The sequence below is a fragment of the Leptinotarsa decemlineata genome, unplaced genomic scaffold (assembly GCF_025532065.1).
Source record: "Leptinotarsa decemlineata unplaced genomic scaffold, Ldec_3_MD MMD2_tig00000576_RagTag_RagTag, whole genome shotgun sequence".
Lineage (NCBI taxonomy): Eukaryota > Metazoa > Arthropoda > Insecta > Coleoptera > Chrysomelidae > Leptinotarsa > Leptinotarsa decemlineata.
Window position 1 is genome coordinate 9922741 of NW_027412551.1, and position 23590 is coordinate 9946330.

The following is a 23590-nucleotide window of genomic DNA, read 5'->3' on the forward strand; positions in this document are numbered from 1 at the left end:
ACATAAAGACAATAAGACAATAAAGTGAGTTCATTGATTGATTATGAAGAAAGTATACCATATTCACAAATCATCAGTCGGGAACGATAATCATCAATCATATCCCTCCACCAAAATTTCACCATGAATATTTTTATGTCAATAATGATGATACTTAAATTAATATGATACAATCCAGACTCACCAAACATGGACGCCAAAGAAATAAGGTGATGGCGTATGTCCACCTTGAAACTCGTGGTGGTGTTGGTGTTGACGTGTGGATACCACAATCCTGATGCCTTTATGATAGTCCTCAAGAATTGACTTTTTGCTCTGAGCTCGGTCTCCATCAGTCTAACTGATCCCCATTCAGCCAGACTCCTGAAACCTTCTGAGGCCAGTTGTCCTTCACCCCAGAAGCTGAAGTTTTTTTCGTGAGAGGCTCCGATGACGTCGGAAAAGTGGGTCAACCATAAGGAAAATGGAAAATCTTTGGGGTGCGTCTTGTTCGACCATATGCCTTCGAAAATAATCTGTTAACAGAAAATGTGGAAAGATAATGCTGGTGATGAAGATCTCAATTCAAATTACTTGGCTTCGCTTGCTTCATATGCTCGTGTGATCAGATGGGGCAAGAGATTACAAATGTTTTATTGATCTATTCATTCATCATATATTTCTGAAGAGAACCAAATAAAAAGGCTATTTCGTCACAATGATACAATGAATACAATAAAATGATATACTATAAATGATATAGAATAAAATCTTGGCACCAGTCCCTGGATATGGTGCAGACTCAGTGGATTGTTTATGAATATATGAAGTTGTAAACCGCTCTAGTATAGTCGAAATTACTGGTATTGTGCATACTTAAAGTGTCGGCGCCCTCAAAGACCAAAAAAAAACAATACAGAGAAATGAAGCCGGGGCCAAATAGTTCACGTGGACTGAAGAATTGGCGGTTCGTATTGGATGATTTTCATTAACCGAGTTTTAAGATTGGCTGAAGCGTCATGTTACGGTGACGAATGGAATGTGGGGATAAGTATTGCCGTTGTGTCGTCAATGTTCAGTTCTGGAACTGATCGCGATTTGAGTGTTGAAATTCGATATAGGTGCAGTTATAATTTCCTACTTGAAATTTTTAAAATGTGGCATCCTTGGACAAGTACTAATAGTAATAACGAGTGTGATAACAACGCAGACTTTTTCCTGTGTAGTGATTCCAATAGCGATGGTGAACAATGCAAAAGAGAGGTACCAGTGAATAAGATTCGGATGCATTTCAATATTGAAACACAGAGAGTATATTTCAATGTATATAAGAATCTACATCTCAAGTTTGGTTTAGAGGGAAAAAACTATTACAAGCAACAGCAGATTTGACCGAAATTCCTTTCTCAACTGTACGTAAAATAGTCATAAACAAATCTTATGAAGGCAAGAAGCGATGTGATACGGGGTTACCAAAACCTTTAGATGTTCATCTGATAAAATCATTGAAATAAAACAATATACGACTGTTACAAAAGTTATGAGATTGCTACGAGTGAAATCATAAGGAAGAAATTGAAAACTTTCTGCCATAACATGAGCCTCTGTGACAAAACTCTTCAGAATCGAATGGATAAAGAAACTTGGATTCAGATTTAAAATAATAAACAAACGTCAAGCATTTATGGAAAGCAGAAGAATAGTGGAATTGCGTAACAAATACTTAGAACAAATAACTGAATATAGACAAGAACAACGGCAAATTTTCTATTTGGGCGAAACTTGGTATGATTTTCACGACATAGTTACGGGACTGATGGTTCGAGAATGCGTACGCCTAACATGACTGCAAATAAAGGATCGCGACTAATCATTGTGCATTGCGGAGGAAGTGAAGGATGAGTTCCGAATTCTTTGAAATTATGTGGAAAAAATTTGAGTACTGCAATGTTGATTATCATAAGAACATGGAAGCTAATATTTTCGAGGGATGGTTTGAAAACACAATGATTCCAAATTTGGATTCGAATAGTGTAATAAAATACAAAATTTCTTAATGGATATCAATTTGTATTTTGAAGATTACTATACCAAAAACCAAAACAACTTATTGTGATTCTTATATAACCAGAAGTCATTATTGAATAACGAAAATATTCAGCTTCGTATTATTAAAGGGGAACTGTTAGAATGTAGGTTGCACTATATCGTTGAACTATATTGAGGGTGATGTTGAACCTTCTATCAAAACATCTCAGCAGATAAAGCAGCAATCAGTACCTTCTGGAGTCACAAACAGTCAACAGGAAACTAGAATTAGCCAATCACTGGAAATACAGAAAGATTATCAAATTTAGGTCGTTAACCCAGGGGAGTTCCGCAGCAATAAATAAAAACATTAGATCACATGATATCCCAATGTGACCAATTGAATTGGGCCATAATAACAATTGATACCTGTTCAAAACATTCAAACTGTTAATATTCAGTATTTCAATTGAAACGGAAATGTACACAGAAGATGGGTTGAAATAACTTCTTTCTGTAGGGTATTTTTTTTTGGTATTCAACCTTCCACAATGTGAGCAAAGCAAAATCAAGCGCCAAACGTGATGGCGAGCCCACCCCCATGGGCACAAACCCATTTTCAATATAACACCCACTACAGCATGTAGTGTTTCCAAGTTGAGCAAATATTTCAAATTTATTGTCAATTTTCTAGAATATTGCAAACAGGTCCTGAATTATTGACTTCATTAGGAAAAATATAATTGATTTTTCACAATACTCATTGTTATCAACAAATTTCATTACATGGTCAATTTCTCCCCTATTTGAACCTATAGGTAATGCTTTGGAATATATAAATTACGGGAAAAGTTATAATGATGTGTTTTGTTCACTTAAACAGAAATAAAAAGACAGAATTTTTCGAATTCTCCAGTCCACTTGTCTCTCGTTGAATACATTTTCTAAGTTAATGAATAATTTCTTGAACTATTCCTAAGATATTTAATCTACGAAAAAAACTCATCGAGTACCATCATAGAATTTTGTGAGATGAATAAAATTAAGCTAATGGAAATATCATATATTTTTGAAAGGAAAAATATTATTTTTTCCATTTGGAAGACCCCAGTCTCATAGCCTATCTACTGAAATTATATAACGTAGAGCGAATAATACTTTTATCTCGTTTGTTTGAAGGTGATTGACAATGTTTCATGATGAATTTCACTAGTTCGGACTTCCATTGTCTACTATATAAAATGATTTGAAAGCCCTAAAATAACTAAAAAAGAAGAATTGAAAATAGCTGAAAATAACAATTATATTAAGCAAAATAAACCTGAAATGAAATAATAGTGAAATAAAATACAAGTAAAAATAGAACAATTGAATAAATAACAATGAAGAAATGATAAAAGAAAATAAAAATAAAAAGTGGAGAGATTCCAAGTCACGATAATTCACGACGTTTCGATTGTTAGTATCTACAATCGTCTTCGGGTGATGACTGGACTGATTCCTCCGAGAGATGACTATTTATAGGTCGTTCGAGTACTTTCACTTATCCCCGCTTTCCATTTTCCGCTTCACTGGTTCCGTGGGAGATGACTGTTTTGGCGGGAGTTGGCCATTTTTCGCTTGATGATGGGTTTCCATATGTTGCGTATGTCTACGCTGGCTTGGCTGAATACGTTGTTAGACAAGATGTATGCGGCTTCCTTGAATTTTCTCCTAAACCAATGTTCCTCTCTGTGCAAGATCTCAGCTTGGGACCACTCGATGTTGTGTTGATGGGTCCAAACATGGTGTGCTATTCCTGATTTGCTGGTTTTCCCTCGCTGTGTTTGTTTCTTGTGTTCGGCAATGCGAACATTCAATGGCCTCTTAGTTTCACCAATATAGGATTTTCCGCTCTTACAGGGTATCCGATAAATGCAATTCTTGGAATCGTAGTCCGCGTTTGGTGGCCTGGTTTTCGTGAGGCTGCTACGGATAGTGTTACCGGATCTGAAGCAGGTTCTGATGTTGTACTCGGAACCAATTCTTCTTATCCTCTCCGATAATCCTCTGATGTAGGGAAGTGCAAGCACTGATTGTGACGGCTTCTCTTCCTTGCGAGGCTCCTGCTGTCTTCTAGCCAAAGTCTTTTCTACCATCGCTTTGGAATAGCCATTCCATTGAAGATCATTTTTGATGATGTCTAGTTCCTTTTCGAGACCTTCCATTGTATTACAAAGCCCAAAAGCACGGTCGAATAGAGTCTTGATGATTCCTCTTTTAGTCGATTGATGGTGGTTGGATTCGTGGTTCAGATACTGTCCCGTATGAGTGGGTTTTCGGTATATTTCGGTATTATTTCATTTCAGGTTTAGTTTGGTTAATAAAATTGTTATTTTCAGCTATTCATTTTCAATTCTTCTTTTTTAGTTGTTTCAGGGATTTCAAATCATTTTATATAGTAGACAATGGAAGTCCGAACTAGTGAAATTCACTTTTATCCCGATTTCATTCAATTGAATTTTGAAAACTGTATTTGAATTTTAATTATGTGAATACTACTACCACAAAACCGAGCTTGGTGGAGTATCATCGTTTACTTGAATTTTTGATATTTCGACCATAACCCCTGAACTATTGACTTTATGAGAAAACGCATAACAGAAGTTTCTGAAGTACTCGTTCAGATATGAATTTTTTTTATGTTTTTACCTTCCGAAGGAAAATAACTGATTTTTTCCAACTAACATTTCCTGAAACAATTACGGAAAATTGTAATGGGGTGATAGTTTCCATTGCAATGAATATGTTTTTAATTCTATATATATTTCACGAACAAAAGTTACAGCTGATAAAAATCAAGGTCTCACTGCTCATTATCATCATGAATACATTGAAGAAGTATTCATTTATTAAACAGAATACACGATATTACTGTTGAAAATTACCCAACTAACGATGCATTTGAAAAATTCATTTCATGTTATCAATGAATAATCAACAAGTAATTTATTTTTTTGTTACAAGGACTCACATTATACTTAGCTTCGTCGCAGGCACAGCAATCCTTTTCATTATCAAATTGAACATCATCTTCTTTCTGTTCACACAGCGTTTTTGTTAATTTTCCGTCTTCAGAGTACCAGTGATCTGAGTCTTCAAATATCATAGCTCTGTGAACGGGGAAATAATATAATAAACAACTTATTTTTTTTTAATTGGTCTCAGAACAAGATTCAGGTATTGAACGAAAGTTACTTTCTGTGTAGGATATTACTGGAGTTTTTTTCCAACACCAAATCGTTATTTTTAACACCTCGACACATGTTTCGATCACCAAGTGATTAAAACAGTTTTAATCTTCCTCTTTGAAGATGATCACTTGGTGATCGAAACACGTGTCGAGGTGTTGAAAATAACGATTTGGTGTTGGGAAAAAACTCCAGTAATATTCATTACTACACCAAAGGTTCCAAACAGTGCATCATAAATTCTGTGTAGGAAATCAGAATTTTCATTGAAAACCAAATGACTCTACAAACAGCACCAAAAATGTATTATGATGATTCTGTCAGCGAAAATAGCAATGATATTGTGAATCGTTTTGTGCAATATATCTGTATGTAGTGATGAAACAGTTAACCAAATTCCAGAATATACAGGGTGAATCAACAAGATTTCCTCGATCCATTGCTATCAAAGGAAATGATTTTTCGAACTAATAAATTTTTTTGCAGTCATATCGATGAAATTTGTATTACTTCCCTCTTTAATATATGGATAAATACTATCTTTTAAAATTATTATCTCGCATACTGGGTGTTTCAGCCGAGCGTGGCCAACCGAAGTTAATTTTTTTTAATAGGACACCCAGTATATGAATGAAAATAATAATAAATTTAATCTTCAGAAACATACAGTTTATAGACACGTCAATACATATGCTTGAAGCAGTTTGAGATACATTACTATAACTAAGTTAAAACAATAAAAATAATAGTGAGTCACTTGACTATGATAAATACATAGTCATAAAAAACATGTAAAATATAAAATATAAAGTGCAGAAGTTACAAAAAAAAGAAACTAGTTAAAATTAAGTGTTAATATTAAGATTAAACATAGATACATACATGTGAGACTATTAGTTTAGGATGGGTTTATGACTGCTCAGCGAGTATACGTCATCAAGTTTCATATTCCTCTAGTGAGTAGAAAGCGTTGTCAAGAAGAGTTTAATAGTGAATTTAAACGTATACATGGTTGCATTTTTTAACTTATCTAGTAGCACATTATATAGTTTGTAGTTGTGTGAGTTTTTGGAAGATTTAGCAAGTCTATATCTGGGTACTCTGATTTTATTGGCCCCGCGGGTATTGTGTTCGTGGACAGCGGATTGCAGAGTTAAATTCGGCAGGTTCTTATGTATTTCCAGTAGTGTGCTCAGAATAAAGAGAGACGGAAGGGTCATAATTTTCAGTGCTTTGTAAAGTGGTCTGCATGTGTCACGATAATTAGCGTTGGAGAGAATTCTCACAGCCTTTTTTGTAGTATGAATATTTTTGGTGCCACTGTTGAGTTTCTCCAAAGTAGTAAACCGTAATTAAGATGGGTTTGAAAGAGGAAAAAATAGACGGTTCGTAGGGTGTATGAGTTTGTTACGGACCTCAGTTGGCGGATTATAAAGAGTGAGCTGGACAATTTTAGGCTTAGTTACTGACATGGTTTGACCAGGTGAGTTTTTCATCCAGGACAAGGCCAAGCAGTCTGACATTTCTGCCTTCCTGTAGAGATGTATTTGTGGTTACTATTAATTGCTGGAATTTGTCGTTGTTTAGTTTGAGTCTATTCGCGAGAAACTAAGACTTGGCTTTCTCTTCCGCTTCTTTAGCCAGTCTGACCAGTGAGTTGTGATTTTTGTGTGAATAAATTAATGTGGTATCGTCTGCGAAAAGAACACTTTCGAGTGGATATAGAAAAGCGGTCAGATCGTTTATATAGATAATGAACAACAGCGGACCCAATACAGAACCCTGAGGAACGCCCCGTTTGACATCTCTGAAAGCGGAGATGTCAAACTGGGCGTTCCTCAGGGCTCTGTATTGGGTCCGCTGTTGTTCATTATCAATATAAACGATCTGACCCCTTTCCTATATCCACTCGAAAGTCATTCGATTCCATATTTTTTATCTCTCTAGGGAATATTTGTTTTCCAATTTCCATTGAGGCATTGCCAAGTTATTCCAGAGAAACCTATTTTGCAGACAATATGAATTTCATTAGTTCGGACTCGCATTGTCTGATATTATATAAAATGATTTAAAATCTCTGAAACAACTGGTAAAAAAGAAGAATTAAAAAAGAATAGCTGAAATTAACAATTATATTAGGCAAAAGAAACCTGAAATGAAATAATAGCGTTTGTCCCTGAATGTTTGGGGTAGAATTCTCAGAAAAAAAGTTATTGGTTCGTATGTAATGGATGGGCATCTTACTGGAAAAAAGTATGTGAGATTTCATCGGCATGAGTTTTCGAATTTATTGGACTGTGTTCCATATGAAACAAGACTTAGAATGTGGCTACAACAAGACAGTGCACAACCACATTTCAATACTGAGGTACCGGAATACCTCAATCACCTGACCTGACCAAAATGGATTTTTTATGGGGGTATGTCAAATGGATTGTCTACCAAACTCCCCCAACATATATAGAAGACATGAAACAGAGAATCACTAAAGCTTTCAGGAAAATCCCAGAGGATATGCTGGAACGTGTAGAGAATTCGTTTAAAAAAAACTGACATTATGTTTTGCAGAAAATGGTCCCCATTTTGAACATCTTTTGGGCTCCTCCATTCAATAAAAATTTAGACATAATTATCCAGCAGTTTGCAATCGATCTGAATCACACAATTTGTTAGAAACTCTAATAACTAATAGCTATCATGGGATTCAGTCATGGTAGATCTACCAGTACAAATCTCTTCAACACTTCATCATTATTCGAAAATAGACCCCAGATTGGCTCTATTTACACAGATTTTTCAAAGGCATTCGACCGTGTAAATCACAATTTGTTGTTGCATAAACTAAACGCTTTGTGTATTCAAGAAAACATTCTGAAATGGATTTTGAGAATTATCTTGCCTGCAGAGTCCAATTTGTGAACTATCACAGTTCCATCTGGTGTACCACAGGGATCTCATTCAGGGCTATTACTTTTCAGTCTATTTGTAAACGACTTGGACAATGTTGTTCTCTGTAGTGAATTTCTTCTGTTTGCTGATGATCTGAAGATGTTCAAAGTTATTCATGACTCATATGGTACTGAATTATTACAGTGCGATTTATGTAACTTTGTACTCTGGAGTGATATCAAGTAATTGCAATTAAATAGAGACAAATGTCATAAATTTACTTTTTTTCGCATAAAAATCCCATGAATAGTCCATATGAAATCAAGCAATCGGAACTGGAAACAAGAAATACAATTGAAGATTCAGGAATCACCCTTGACTCAAAAATGTCATTAAAACCCCTTTCACAATTAACGTTATACCTTATATTCCAGAACTACCCGAAAAGATAAGACAATTTGGAAATAGTTATAACGTTGGAACTACTTACAAAATGAAAAATACACTGAGATCTATATTCACAGATACAAAACCCAACAACACAGAAGAAAAAAATATAAAATTGCATTTATGAGATCATTTTTTCTTGTAGTAGATGGTGAAATGGTGAAATTTCGAGATCATGGAAACTGTGTGATAATGACCATCGGAATTACATCAGAAATAGACCATTAACATGATCAAAATTATCTGAAAACACATTTTAAGTCAGACGGTGAACCTTGAGTTGAATGGGTCAAGACGAAAATGATTGCCAATGAAACCTAATTCAAGAGACATGTGAACTAATTTTTGTATTCATAAAAAAGCTCTTACTTGAATGAGACACATCCCGATCCAGGAGGTGGTGCTGACCACATGAAGAATACCTCGCTCTTTGGATCAGTATTCGTTTCTGATATGGTGTTGATGCATTCCTCATTGAAACTTGCGATATCGTCTCCGTAGAGCTGAAAGTTGCCTACATTCTGCGGCGAGTCCGTTTGCTTGCTTGTCGATTCCACGTTTACCGTGAATCTGGTGAATCTTCGTAGCCTGTTGCTACGGGGGATTCTAGGAGCCGTGAGGTACACTGAAATGAAACAAAATCATCGGGTAATTTCTCTTCGGAGTTTCCTATGAACGTTCATATATGTTCATTCAAAGAACCCAATGAAATAGCTCCAGAAACTCTAATAAAAAAAAAATCAAGTTGACAGTCATCGGAAGAATGTAATGACTATGTATTTGTCCATTTTCGCAGACAAGAAGCTTTACATTGTGATGAAGAGACGGGGACATTTTCCGAATGAGGTGAGAGTAACAGAGTGGAGTTCAGTGCTGAGTAAATTCAGAGCACAGTTTTCTCTAAAAAAGAAACGTGGCAGAACGGGTCATAATCATATCAAGGCACATCCAGTGTCGATTAATTAGTTGTCAAATTGTATACCATTTATGATGATACGATATTTCAAAATGGATAGTTTCATATATATATATATATATATATATATATATATATATATATATATATATATATATATATATATATATATATATGAAACAACTAGTGAACACAACACTCCAAAAAGGGGGGCGAACCGCAGACACACGTATCTGGCTATTGGCCTCATCAGCGCGGTGCAGCCAAGTGTACAGATGGGCAACACTTGTTTGCCGAAAGCAGGAAACAACACTTATGCACGGAGTCAACAACAGGAGCCAACCGCACATTTGTGGTTCCAGTTAGAAGACCTAGAATTCCCAGGCTACATCTAACATGAACCAAAAATGTGTGGTTGGCTCCTGTTGTTGACTCTGTGCATATGTGTTGTTTTCTGCTTTCGGCAAACAAGTGTTGCCCATTTTAACACTTGGCTGCACCGCGCTGATGACGCAAATATCCAGAAACACGTGTCTGCGGTCTGCCCCCCTTTTTGGAGTGTTGTGTTCACTAGTTGTTTCATTTTTGATTTATATCATACACACTTTGGAATTTTTGGTTTAGTAATGAATATTACTTTAGGAAGATCAAACTGTTTGATCTTCCTCTTGAAGATGGTCACTTGATGGTCAAAACACGTGTCGAGGTGTTGAAATAACGGTTTGCTGTTAGGAAAAACTGCAGTAATATTTATAGGGATTCAAATAACAGGCTGATAATTGAAAATACTTCTGAATATTACTTACTCACACACAGACACATATAATATACAATCGAAAGCTTCAAAAACACTTCACTAACTTTCTAGGAAAGCTTCTGATAATTCCTCTTCCTCTTCTGTTTCACTATCACTGTCGTCATTTGAATCAATAATGAATTTATTTCCACCATTAATATGGAAGTGTCCAATCTCCATATACTTAGTCTTTTTTAACTAATATTACTTCTTTAATCCTTTTCTGCCAGTCTTCTTCGGTAATATTAGATACTTCTTCTTTTATTAGCTCTATTGCATTCTTATCAAATTTTGGAAAATTATTTTTACGCCTGATGCTTTGTTTCAATTTTCGCCAAATCAATTCGATGGTATTGAAAACACAAAAATAGAAGGAAAGTCTCAGTATGGTGTGTCCATACTTTTCAGCAATACTCTCAAGGGCATACACTTTTTCAAATGTTCAAATGTTTCAAATGTAAAACTTCAAGTAGTTGGTTTTTGGTATAGTAATCTTTGGTATAGTTTGGTATAGTTAAAAAACTTTGTATTTCATCTTTCTTCGAATTTTTATTCGGTACTTTGATGAGCTATCGCGAATGATAGGAAGCGTTGTCAAGAAATTTTACACTACTCGCATTCAAATTTGGGATCAATGTGTTTTCAAACCATTCCTTGAGAATATTAGCTTCCATGTTCTTATATGTTTGAAATATATTTTTCCTTCAATCAGCTATCGCACCCCTACGAACGACAACCCTCAGAAGTCGAAACTTGTGCGAGCAAATCACTAACGAGGTCTTACCTTTTAACGTGAGATTCCTAACACGGGCTGGACGATAGCAAGTGAAAATCGAACGTTCAGCCTGGGGCTTGAACCATCGACTCACACATCGGCCGATTCACTGAATGAACAAAGTACACACGTCGAACCACCCCGGTAGCCGGGCGGTACCGACTGACCAAGGTAATCAACATCGCAGTCTTCAAAGTTTTTTCCACATAATTTCAAAGAATTCGGAACCGATTCTTTACTTCCTCCGCAATGCACAATGATCAGTCGCGATCCTTTTTTTTGCAGACATGTTAGGCGTACACATTCTCGAACCATCAGTCCACCCTTTCGTAACTGTGTCGTGAGTGATATACCAAGTTTCGTCCAAATAGAAAATTTCCCGTTATTCTTATATTCTTGTCTATTTTTAGTTATATGCTCCAAGTATTTGTTACGCAATTCCACTATTATTCTGCTTTCCATAAGTGCTTGACGTTTGTTTATTATTTTAAATCTAAATCCTAGTTTCTTTATCCAACTCTGAAGAGTTTTCTCACAGCAGCTCACGTTATGGCCGAATGTTTTCAATTTCTTCCTTATGATTTCAGTTGTAGGAATCGCATTGCTTTTGTAACAGTCGTATATTGTTTTTTCAATGACTTCATCAGATGAACATCTAAAAATTCTAAAGGTTGTGGTAACCGTGTATCACATGGCGTCTTGCGTTCATAAGATTTGTTTTTGACTATTTTACATACAGTTTAGAAAGGAATTTCATTCAAATCTGATGTTGCTTATTATAGTTTATTTTCCTCGAAACCAAACTTGAGATGTAGATTCTTTTATACATTGAAACATCCCGTGGGTTGGGCTACCTATCGGGTGGCGGATAGGGGAACGGAAAGGGGACTGGAGGCCCTATCCGGGAAGCCAATGTGGCCTTACGGATGGGGTCGCCGGACTCCTAGTCAGTGGCAGAAATAAGTAGGGTGAGGGGAACTAAAACTCATCAGAAGCTTTTGCAAAACATGCCACCGTGGACCCACCCAAGCGAAGGTGTAAGGAATCGTGCCGACAGCTGAATGGCCGCAGGGTGATATGCGGTTACGAACGATCCCCTTGGGGAACTGGGAGAAACCTCATTGTAATCAGCCTACCTCTTCCCTTGCTACTCGTGGAAACACACATGATTGAAACAAACAAAAACAGGAATAACAAAAACAAAAACCTATCCCGAGGCTAGATAGAAGTTCTCACGTCAATCTAAGGCGGTGGCTGAGGATGAACAGAAATATCCACCCCAATCTACCGCTTGGAATGAGGTTGGACATAACAGATCACCTCGTGATGTAATAACAAAGGCCAAGGCGTAAGCGCATTTGCGACGCCGAAGCCAAAAGTAGAAAGAGAGCGAAGGAGGCAGGAGTGGCAGCAACTATCAGTGCATTTCTCCTCCCCCATTCCAACTCCAACAGCAAGGGCACTTCCTGCGGCGGGCGCCAAGAGTTCCGCCTTGAATGAAGGCAAGGAACCGGCTGCTCCTGTAGGAAAGCCTTCTCACTTGTGCACCTCCACGGAGGGAACCCCAAGAAGGTTGAAGAAGCCGCGCAACAACAGTAATGTCTCTGCACCTTCCAAAACCTTCACGGAGGCCGCCGTGAGACACCTCAAGGTTATCAAAGAGAGTGTGTGTTTGGCGAGTCTTGGCCTACTCCTGCCAATACAAAGGAGATGTCTCCTAGTGACCTGTCCACCTTCCTGGAAAGGACAAAATGTACAATGGGTCACATGTGGCCTAAGTGCTGTGATTCTTATTCTTATTCACTGGTATCTCTTTTTCGTATTGTTCGCCATCGCTATTGGAATCACTACACTGGAAAAAGTCTGTGTTGTTATTACTTTTGGTATTTGTCCAAGGACGCCACATTTTAATTAGATAAAATACTTATAACTGCATCAATATCGAATTTCGCCACTCAAATCGCCATAGTTCCTGAACTGAACACGGCGATAACATTTCTCGATTGTCCATGACTTCAAGTTTAAATTTATGACTCTTCAGCCAATCATAAAACTCGGTTAGTAAAAATTATCCAATACGAACCGCCATGTCTACAGTCCACGTGGAATAGTTTGCAGCCAGTTTATTTCCATGTATTGGTTTTTTTGCCTTTGAGAGTGCCGCTAACTTTAAATATGCACAATATCGTTCACTTCGATTATACCTACCTATTGGGTTATTATTAGTATTCTATATAGTATCAATACGACTATTTATGTTAATTTCTGTTAATGGCGTCAGTGGCGATCCAGATTTGCTTAAATTGGTCATAACTGGTGACGAGTGACGAGTATATGGCTCAGGAGAGCCAAGACCAAAAAAAGCACGTCAACTTCGATCAAATGTTTTGCTCATTGTTTTCTCCATAGTGAATCAGGAGTTTTTGCCACATGATCGTACGGTCCATAAGGAGTATTACCTTGAAGTTATGCGTCGCTTGCGAGAATCAATACGAAGAAAACGTCCGGTATTGTGAAAAACAATTCATTGCTATTTCATCACGATAATGCACCTGCTCACTCACCGTTGCTTGTTCGTAATCCACACCGTAATCATTCCTTAGCCACCATATTCACCAGATTTGCCCCCCTGCAACTTTTCCTTGTTCTCAAGATTGAAAAGACCCAGGGAATAATTGGGGAGATAAAAATTGAATCGCTGAGAGAGCTCAAAGCCATAACAAAAAGTGCATATCAGAACTGATTCGAGAATTGGAAAAAACGAGGGCATAAGTGTATTTCATCTGAGGGGGGAATACTTTGAAGAGGACAAAATAGAAACTGATGAATAAATAAATAATTTTTGTCGATTAGTTTGTTAATTAGTTACGTTGTTAGTGTCGACGAAGTGAATATGGGCGATATTATCATCTTTTACTGTTTGGATAAGAAATAAACAACTTACGTCATAATTGGCGAACGACGGCTACCTTAAACCTCATTCTGTTTGTTGTAAAAATGTAAACTCGTTTTCAAGGAGCGACTTCTTGTTACGTTGACGAAGATACAAAGAGCATCATATAAGGATGGAATGTAGGGTTCAGATCATGATGTGTCAAGTTGTTCTCTGTCTGGTTCAGTGACAGAACACGTTCAGTAACAAAATTGAAGCGATTGTGTTCATATTGCTTCACGAGCCATCATTTCAGAATTGAAATCCGAGATTATTGTGGGACTGACATTGATACCGCATTACTTTGTGAAGTGTTCCAAGAAATATGTTTGTGTACATTATATGCGTTATATTACTTCTGTTGTTCATCAGCAGGGTAACATGTGGATGGTGTAGTGATAAGACTTGCCTCGTCGGGAAAACGGCTATTATAACGGGTGGAAACTCAGGTGAGATGTCGATTTTTTAAGAGAAAAGCTTAAACAATGCGGCAAACCTGTCAAAACACTATGAGAGCAGTACATGTGTGATTTTTGTTGCCGCCGTTCGCCAAACGGCATGTTTTGTGTTGACCCATGAATAGAGGAACTTCTGTTGTTTGCTTCCTTCAGCCGCTATTGGAGGATTCAAGCGGGCCAAGTCCGTTTCAGTGAATGTATCTACTAAAAAAGGCAAGTTCTCAACTTTCCTTCAAAAGTTCGGGCTAACAAAACTACAGGACAAGATATCAAAGTCGAACAAAACTTATATGAAATTCACTGTTTTGAATTGACCGGTTGCGAAGTTATTGGAGAATAAGAAAAATGAGAATTCGTAACTTTGCAATCATAACAGGATTGAAATAGCTTCAAAGTTAGTCATTATAGTTTACACAAAGTTTGTTTGTTATGTGTAAAAGAAAGAAATTGTTCACGGAAAAGGTCTAATGAAACTGGTAATAATTTGTGAACAGCCGATTCGATTTTCGTATTGGATAGAGAATTGGAACAATAAATTTATGGATGTAACTTTACTAAGTGGTAGAAGATTATCATGAAAAATGAGATTTGAAACCGCCTATGTTTTTATAGCACTTTTTTTCGTAACTAAATTTACTGCAGTTTCGTTCTACTAGGACATTTTCAGACGAATATAATGAACTGAAAAATCAACAATGTACACCCTTATATACCTGTACAACAACTGTCGGTAATAACAGATGGTCCTCAATGACTTTATTATTACCTGAATTTTATATTACGTGTGAAAATGTGGGTTAGGGTTAGGTTAGGTCCAAAGTGAGTGGGTCTATTCGACCCTCCACCGCAACCCGCAAGGGTTTATTGTAACTCACACCTATTCACACTCGACCAAATAAACCCAGCTTCTTAACGAAGCCGATTAGTTTGTATGGTAAGTGGTCTTTCAGGTCAAATGGTAAGAGTACGGCTCTGCCGAACTCGAAAAACCTCATTTGGCTCCCAGCGGGGCAGGTGCAAAGTATGTGCTCTGCTGTTTCATCATTTTCCAAACAAGGGCGACACACATTGTCTTCCGACGGTTCGAGTCTTTGCTTATGATGATTCAAATGACAGAGTGACCTGTAAGAAGGCCTGTTATACATCGTAGTTCATTCCTACTGTAGTCCAACAAATATTTGGTATCAAGCTTCGAAGGGTGAATAAACGCCTAAGAGTGAGTCCATAAATCTTCTTGCCATCCAGGTGTTCAATCTTTGTTTGGCAAAGCCTAAAGCGATGACAATGACAGGTTCTGGTCCGATGAAGCTGCTTGTAGCACCCTCCTTTGCAAGGGAGTCAGCAGCCTCATTGCCTTCCAGGCCAGTATGGCCAGGAATCCAGACCAGAGGCAATCTGTTGAGTCATCCTATCGGGGAGAGTCGTTTTTGGCAATTCGCTACCAATTTAGACGTTGCTCAGTAGGAGCCAAGAGCTTCCAACGCCACTTGACTGTCCGAGAATATTTTTATTGACTTGTGTATGAGGTTAGATTCTTCCATTCTCTCCGCACACAATTCAATAGCGTAAATTTCCGCTTGAAATACAGTCGCATAAGTTCCTAGGCAGGTTGACATCTCTGTCCTGGGTCTGCGACTGAAAACACCTGCACCAGAACCGGAAGGTGTTTTTGATCCATCTGTGAACCAACAACTATCTGCTCTTAATATTTCCTTCTCCCGGAGGATCCGGTCCTTTCTACTAGGAAACAGTACTTTATAAAGCAGTTCGTAGTGACATAAAGTCAGAGGTCATTTTCAGAATGCTGTGTCAACCAACAGTCTTTTGCACTCTGCATTGTGCAATTAGTAATGTGCACAAGTCTATATGCAGTCCATGCAGTCTATATGCATCCAGAAAAATGTGGAGAGGAATATTTATTGAGATGTGGAGCTACAAAAACACCTGACATTGAAACGCAAGAAACTTCCTAATACCTAATATATTTATTCATTTCAAGGAATCGGCTACCAAGCAGCTCTGACCCTGGCGTCCAAAGGGTGCAGAGTTATAATAGCAGATAAAGAGGATGCCTCCAAATCACGAGACACAATCGTACGTGAAACCAAAAACCACAATGTTATTGTTAAGGAACTGGACTTGGCCTCTTTCAGCTCCGTGAAACGTTTTGCCAAGGATATCATCGACAGCGAGCCAAATTTGCATATATTGATAAACAATGCTGGAATTGGAACCCTTGGAATGCAGCATACGGAGGACGGGTTGCAAAAAACAATGCAGGTGAATTACTATGGACACTTCTTGCTTACGCATCTTCTGCTAGGTAAGGAATCATGAGATGTTTTTATTTAGTAATTGCGAAAGTGGAATTTTTGTTAGTTTTTTCACATGGGCTGAAAAGTTCCGGGACTAAGAAAGAAAACGCGTTTTTTTTTGTTCAAAATTGTGTTCATTCATCAACGTAATCTCTATCAAGAGCCACACAACATTTCAATACCACTTTTGTAGAACGATTCATCTTTGGCCTCAGTTTCAGCAATAACATCTTCAGTTGAGCGAATTTTTTTCTTACCGGTAAGCATTTTTTGAGGTCTGCGAACAGCCGGTAGTCATTGGGAGCCAAATCTGGGGAATACGGTAGATGCGGGAGCAATTCAAAGTTCAATTCATGTAGTTTTGCCATTGTTAGATTGACTTGTGACACGGTGCGGTGTTTTGATGAAACAACACTTTTTCTTTGCCATATGCGGTCGTTTCTTTGCAAATTTCGGTTTTTAAACGCTATACAGGATGTTTATTAAACACGAGGAAAAAATTTAAACGAATATTCATTGGACTATTCTAAGGATACATTGTCATTTCATGATTTTTGATAGGGCGCTTTATTTCGAAGATACGGACCGAAAAAGAATTTCGACAACAATTTGTTGAAAATGATTACCCCCCGCTCGGATTCGAAAATCCAATCTTCTCCTCATCGACTCCCGAACTCTTTCGAAAACACCAGGATCGTTTTTGAATGTGTTGCACCCAGTGAATTGAATGTCTGCAGCTGTTTGTAGTAATCGGAATGTTGTTGATAGGTATAGTTCGAGTAAACAATATAGTGCAACCTACCTTCCAACAGATCCCCTTCAATAATATAGTTAGGGAGCTAACTGATTTCGTTATTCAATAATCATTTTTGATTATATAAGAATCACAATACATATATAATAAAAATATATATAATAAATATTTCTTTCATATAGGCGAGTGGGAAAGTTTTCCAGCAGCTTGACTGCATTAGCCTTTCTCGATTTCATATCATTTCTAGAAACATGTGGATTCGTTTTTTCATCACATCAATAGATGTTTCCACTTATGTCTCGCTTGCGTTTACGCAGTTATTTATATTGAGTACTTTTCTTGGTTTTTCACATTGTGTCTTCAATTGAGGACCGCCTGTCCGGCACTGACAATGCCCAATAGGCTGAAACAGCTGTCTAAATCAAAATCAATATGGGTATGATCAGAATGGTACTTATTGATAGTGATGTGATGACGACAGTGATAGTGAAACGGAGAATATGGAAATAGATTATATATATATATATATATATATATATATATATATATATATATATATATATATATATATATATATATATATATATATATATATATATATATTTTGATTGATGATTGATGCAACTAATTTTCCTTTATTTTGAGTATTTCAATATTAAATTCTACAAAAAGGATTTGAAGCTTTATATCTTGTATTAATTATCTGCGACTGCTTTCGACAGTTGGTAGTACTGTCATCTTCTGGCACTCCTCAAACTGAACTCACTCAAACAGTTCAGTTTGAGGAGTGCCAGAAGATGACAGTACTACCAACTGTTGAAAGCGCTCGCAGATAATTAATAGAAGATATAAAGCTTCAAATCCTTTTTGTAGAATTTAATATTGAAATATATATATATATATATATATATATATATATATATATATATATATATATATATATATATATATATATATATATATATATATTCAATCGATCGCTTCAAAAACACTTCACTAAATCTCTTCGAAAGCTTCTGATAAACCCGTTTCACTATCACTGTCGTCATTTAAATCAATAATGAATTAATTTCCACCATTATTATGGAAGTGTCCAATCTCCATATTGTCTTTTTTAATCCGGTAATATTAGATGCTTCTTCTTTAATTAGCTCTATTACCTTCTCATCAAATTTAAAAAAATTATTTTTACGCCTGATGCTTTGTTTGAATTTTTCCCAAATCAATTCGATGGGATTAAAAACACAAAAATTGGGGGGGAAGTCTCAGTATAGCGTGTCCATACTTTTAGCAATACATTCAAGGGCATACACTTTTTCGAATGTTTTTGTCTGTAAAACTCCAAGTAGTTGGTTTTTGGTATAGTAATCTTCAAAATACAAATTATTATATACTTTTCCTCGAATTTTAATTCGGTATTTTGATGAGTTTTTGTGAATAATAGGAAGCGTTGTCAAGAAATATTACACTATTCACATCCAAATTTGGTATCAATGTGTTTTCAAACCATTCCTCGAAAATATTAGCTTCCATGTTCTTATGATAGTCAACATTGCAGTCCTCAAGTTTTTTTCCACACAATTCCAATATATTTTGGAATACATCTAGAAATTTCAAGATTTTAATGAAAAAATAGAACATGCGAAATAGAAAGTTGGTGGTTGTTTTTGAATTCAATCTTTTTTAAATATAATCATTTTTAATTCATTGAAATCGTTTTAGAAAAACAATTGATAGATTGAAAAACACTTATTTTAGGGAAGACTGACGAGGTTGTATTTTGTTAGTGACACTCAGCGTCACATCAAATAATTAAGCATACTGATATAAAGTTCTAATACATATAAAAACATTACCTTTGATAATTGCGGTTTGAGTTTTCTGTTGATCCCATAGATGGCGTTCTTGTAAGAAGGGTAATCATCGAAGTTTATTGAGAATTGGAATATTGCACGACATACGAAACAGGAACTGTTCATTCGAATTTTGAGTTTCAGATTTATACTTTGGGTTTTTGTAATTTCAAAAGAGTCTTTATATTTCATAAATGAATAAACGTAGGTACGTATGATTTCAAGGTCTCCTGAAAAAGTCATCGCCAAGCCGTATAATTTTCACTGGTTCGATAACCTCATTCTGGACGAAACTAAATGTCGCCGATATGACTCCTCCAGAGAACTTGTCGGGCATACAACATCGAATGTACTCAAACTCAAAGCTCTGTATGAACATTGCTGCTAAATGTTTCGCCGAAAAGCTGACAGGATCTGGAGTTACCGCATATTCTTTCCACCCGGGGTTGGTGAGAACTGGTATATATTGGAGATCGATTCTTGAGAATCGCAGTATCTGGGTGATATTGTTAACACTGACGACTTGGATTTTTGGAAAGGTAAGGAAATGAGTATTCAGGCTGATGATTTGAAGATCTAAAAATATATACCTATATTTTGTATAGTGTATTTCTAAACAACACATATTGTTGTTACAATATGGTTGTTTTCATCACAGATATTTAGAGGACACTATTGTACCTTGGATCACGATTCACATTTGAATTTTTTTACAAGCTGTTTTTTTTAATATAATAACGGAGAGAGTCTCTACTGGTAGCACCATTGTTCCTACACATTATGTAATTTTTGAAAATTTAAATATTGAACAGCAATAGAAAAAAATGAACATATATATTGTATTGATATATGATCAATGGTACAAGACCATAATGTACCATTGATCATGCCTTCGTGTACCTTGGATCATCAACGTCTTGTACCTATAGTATGTATCAAAAACAACATTTTTATACAGAAATGAGTATTTAATTTCTTTCATTGCAAAAAGATTGATATTGAAGTATAAGTAACGTTATTTCAATTTGTCTATTTTACTGAATCAGTTGACATTGAAGCTGGAAAAGTCTACTTGGAACCATAACTGTCCATCAGTTCTAGCCGATCCACTCAACTCTACTGGAGTTGGTAGTTTTACCATAATATCTTCCGCTACAACATCAAATATTTCTTCAGACTCTTTCACAAATTTGCTGCCAATTCCAATTCGTTTGTAGAATTTAATCTGGTTATCAAAATGATGTTCATCTCTGGAAATGATTTTTCCCACATATGGCACCGGTGGCCCATGCTTTTTGCTGAATCCTACCAAAACATAGTCCCCCTCTTCAAATGCCGTTCTTTCAAAATCAGTTTCTTCTTGACTTTCATTTACTTCTTGGTTAATTATGTCCAGTAGGTCTGTTACATCATCTTCATCTTCTAAAACTTAATCCACATCTTCATTTTCAGATTCACTATCAAAATTCAACTTTTTAATGTGTCCTCTTGTATTTTCATTTCTCTTCTTGGCATTCAAGGTTTTGGGCAATGATTTCGACTTTTTTCTCTCTCAAATTTTATCTTTCTCTGGGGAATCTGTAGCTATTTTAGAACACCCTGGTTTCCTTCCTTTTTGTAGGCCTACCTTATGTCTAGCCGCCACTTTAGGATAAGGTTGGATCTGCTCCGGAGTTATGATGGGATTATTCTTTTCATTTTTTATCTACACCTCAAAGTTCTGATTATTCGTTTCTGAAATATATATGTATATTATTTTAGACATATTTCGGGAGAATCCATGAAGAGCCAATGATCTCCCATGCAGCAAACTATGCCTAATTCCCTACATTATTTACAGAAAAACTTTGTGTATTTTCAAATAAAAAAACAGCTAGTTTATTAACTTCCGGTATCAGTTTTCTGGCAATTAATAAATGTGTTTTGCTCCTTTTTTGATCATTGTGGTTGACATTTCTCTCACGCCAGTCGAATCTTGAAGTATTCAAAATGTAAAGAGGGTCCTAAGAAACCTCAAAAATAAAAAAAAAGGTTGTCCTGTTTTTGATTGAAAATAGTTACCTACTTATTTTCTTCGAAATTATTATTCATGGTTCGTTTTGTGGTAATTATTCTTATCGAGTAATGATAAACACTTATTTATGAACTCATTTATACGAACTGTCAAGGATTTTTGTCTGAAAATTAAAATTTTTTTATGTACTGTGTCTAATAAGAACTGAAATATCAATATTCGAGTGATGTATCGTTTGGAAGGTCTTTAGTCCCTCTCTTACTTCTGTAATTTTTTATTTGATAAAAAATAGAAAATTCGCTGTCGTTTATTTTAATGAGGAAATCAACCAAAGTAATATTTTTTCCAGAATGCTGAAGAGGGAGCTCAGACAATTATTCACCTTGCATGCAGTGACGCTATCGAAAACGCCAACGGAGGATTTTTCAGTGACTGCCGTCATTTCGTCCAACCAATTCAAGTTTATAATGATGAACTTTGTGAAAAAGTATGGAACATATCAAAGAAATGTGTTAAATTAGGCCCAAACGAGGGTGGTATTTAGATTATATGTGACTTTATTCAATGTGTGAGGTATCTCTTATTTATAAAAATTTCCCTTCAATCGTCGGCCGAGTAGCGGTTTGAATAAAGTATATCCTACTACGTGGGATAATGTATCAGAAATATATTCAACTGTAATTCTGACTATTTTTTTGGACTGTGTGAAAGCTATTTTACGGGTTTTTGGCCGTGGTCTGAAGATTTTCATGTCTGACGTTTCGTCTACTACTGCGGTATATATTATCAAAGGCGATATGGCCGTCTTTCCGCCGGCATTAACTACGATGCTATTTCTCCCCGGTTTTATATTATTACTATTAGTGAGCATGGCTTTATTTCTCTCAGTTGTATTACCCGACCTTGTTTGTGTACCTTTGAGGACAGGTAACTAGATTTCATTAATGTTCATTGTCTCGTCTTTTCTATTGAAATCATCCCTGTGTTTGTGATTTTCCACTGCCTCTCTATATACTCTTGGATGGTCATTCTGAGTTTTATCAAGTATAACTGTATCTTCGAAATGGAATTATGATCTAAAAAATGGAGTTGCACGTTTGTGCAACAGTTCATTACAACTGTTAAAATCTGAAAGTATATCAGATATAGTTCTTGATGGGAGACTATTGAGACGAATGAAACAGCAAATTCGAAAAATAGACGAGAAATAATTGATAATGGTCTATTCATTCATAATATTTTCAATCTACAGAAATAATTCCGTTATTTCGGAAAACATTTTTTCATTGCAAATGAAATACCCTGCATATTTTGTGACTTCTGAATTCCTTTGTGATTTCATTTATGTTTATTAAGGACATTTGGAATTTTTTATATATTTTTTAAATTTCCACCAATAAAATGAAATTATTAATTCAGAAATCTCAAAATGGTTAAAGCTTTCGAGGAGATCGCTACTTTTAAGGACTCTGTGGAAATTCCTGTTTCTATCGAGGTTTAACTAGGTCTTAATATCGTTAGATAGATCATTGAGATCAGAAAAATTATCGTTTTTTAAGTTCTGTAAAAATAACTTTAATTTCTGATTCTACATCAAATTTTAGAAAATAATCTTCACGAATAACACTTTTTTAAACTCAAACTGTTATTTTTGAGTAATAGGAGCAACTAGCAATAGATAAAACGACTCGTCCTACTGACTAGTAGTACCTACTATTATGCTGTTTGATCTCATAGTATTGCTGAATAACAAAAGTTTTCCTGAAAAAAAATGCAAATTTATTGATAACATTTCGAGGACTTGTGGTGGGTATTATTTTCAATAAACGTACCGGAGACAAAAACCGATAAAAAACGCATTTTAACCATTGTCGCGAAAGACGTAATTTTTGAAGTTTGAGGTTGAAGAGAAGACTGCTTATTTCCACATCCACACCCTGTACTGTACAGCCATCTTCGCAAGATATCTAGATCGAACATCGACATATTTGTGGCAGAAGATGGAGTATGGCCATGTTACTATGCCGATATGCTTTTATTTTTATGCTCACAGGACTATAGACAATTATGAAAACAATACACATAATGAACACAATAATGAAGTAGTAGTAGGTATGACATAAATTATATTATTGACTGATGTGTTAAATATCCCGAGCAGTGATAATTTATGACAACAATATAGGTAGGTATATATTCACTTA

The 23590-nt window shown here is 36.0% G+C and overlaps 2 protein-coding genes and 1 long non-coding RNA gene across 3 annotated transcripts in view; 1 reads left to right on the forward strand and 2 right to left on the reverse strand.

The window, feature by feature from the left end:
• fat-spondin (extracellular matrix protein f-spondin) overlaps positions 1-23590 on the reverse strand; it is a 41058-nt gene that overhangs the window by 17270 nt on the left and 198 nt on the right. The window contains exons 2-4 of the mRNA XM_023169072.2: positions 8943-9198; positions 5021-5159; positions 185-515 (exon numbers count right to left, since the gene is read on the reverse strand). Of these exons, the coding sequence (XP_023024840.1) occupies positions 185-515; positions 5021-5159; positions 8943-9198 (726 nt within the window). The remainder of the gene's footprint in view (positions 1-184; positions 516-5020; positions 5160-8942; positions 9199-23590) is intronic.
• On the forward strand, positions 14050-21955 carry LOC111512919 (retinol dehydrogenase 12). The gene is made up of 4 exons (XM_023169082.2): positions 14050-14441; positions 16450-16773; positions 19598-19911; positions 21736-21955. Exons 1-4 carry the CDS (start codon positions 14318-14320, stop codon positions 21928-21930), a joined length of 957 nt encoding a protein of 318 aa, XP_023024850.1. The 5' UTR covers positions 14050-14317; the 3' UTR covers positions 21931-21955.
• LOC141481949 (uncharacterized) lies at positions 21782-23573 on the reverse strand. Its single transcript, XR_012465266.1, has 2 exons — positions 23219-23573; positions 21782-23147 (listed from the first exon to the last, which is right to left on the reverse strand). It is a non-coding gene; the product is annotated as an uncharacterized lncRNA (long non-coding RNA).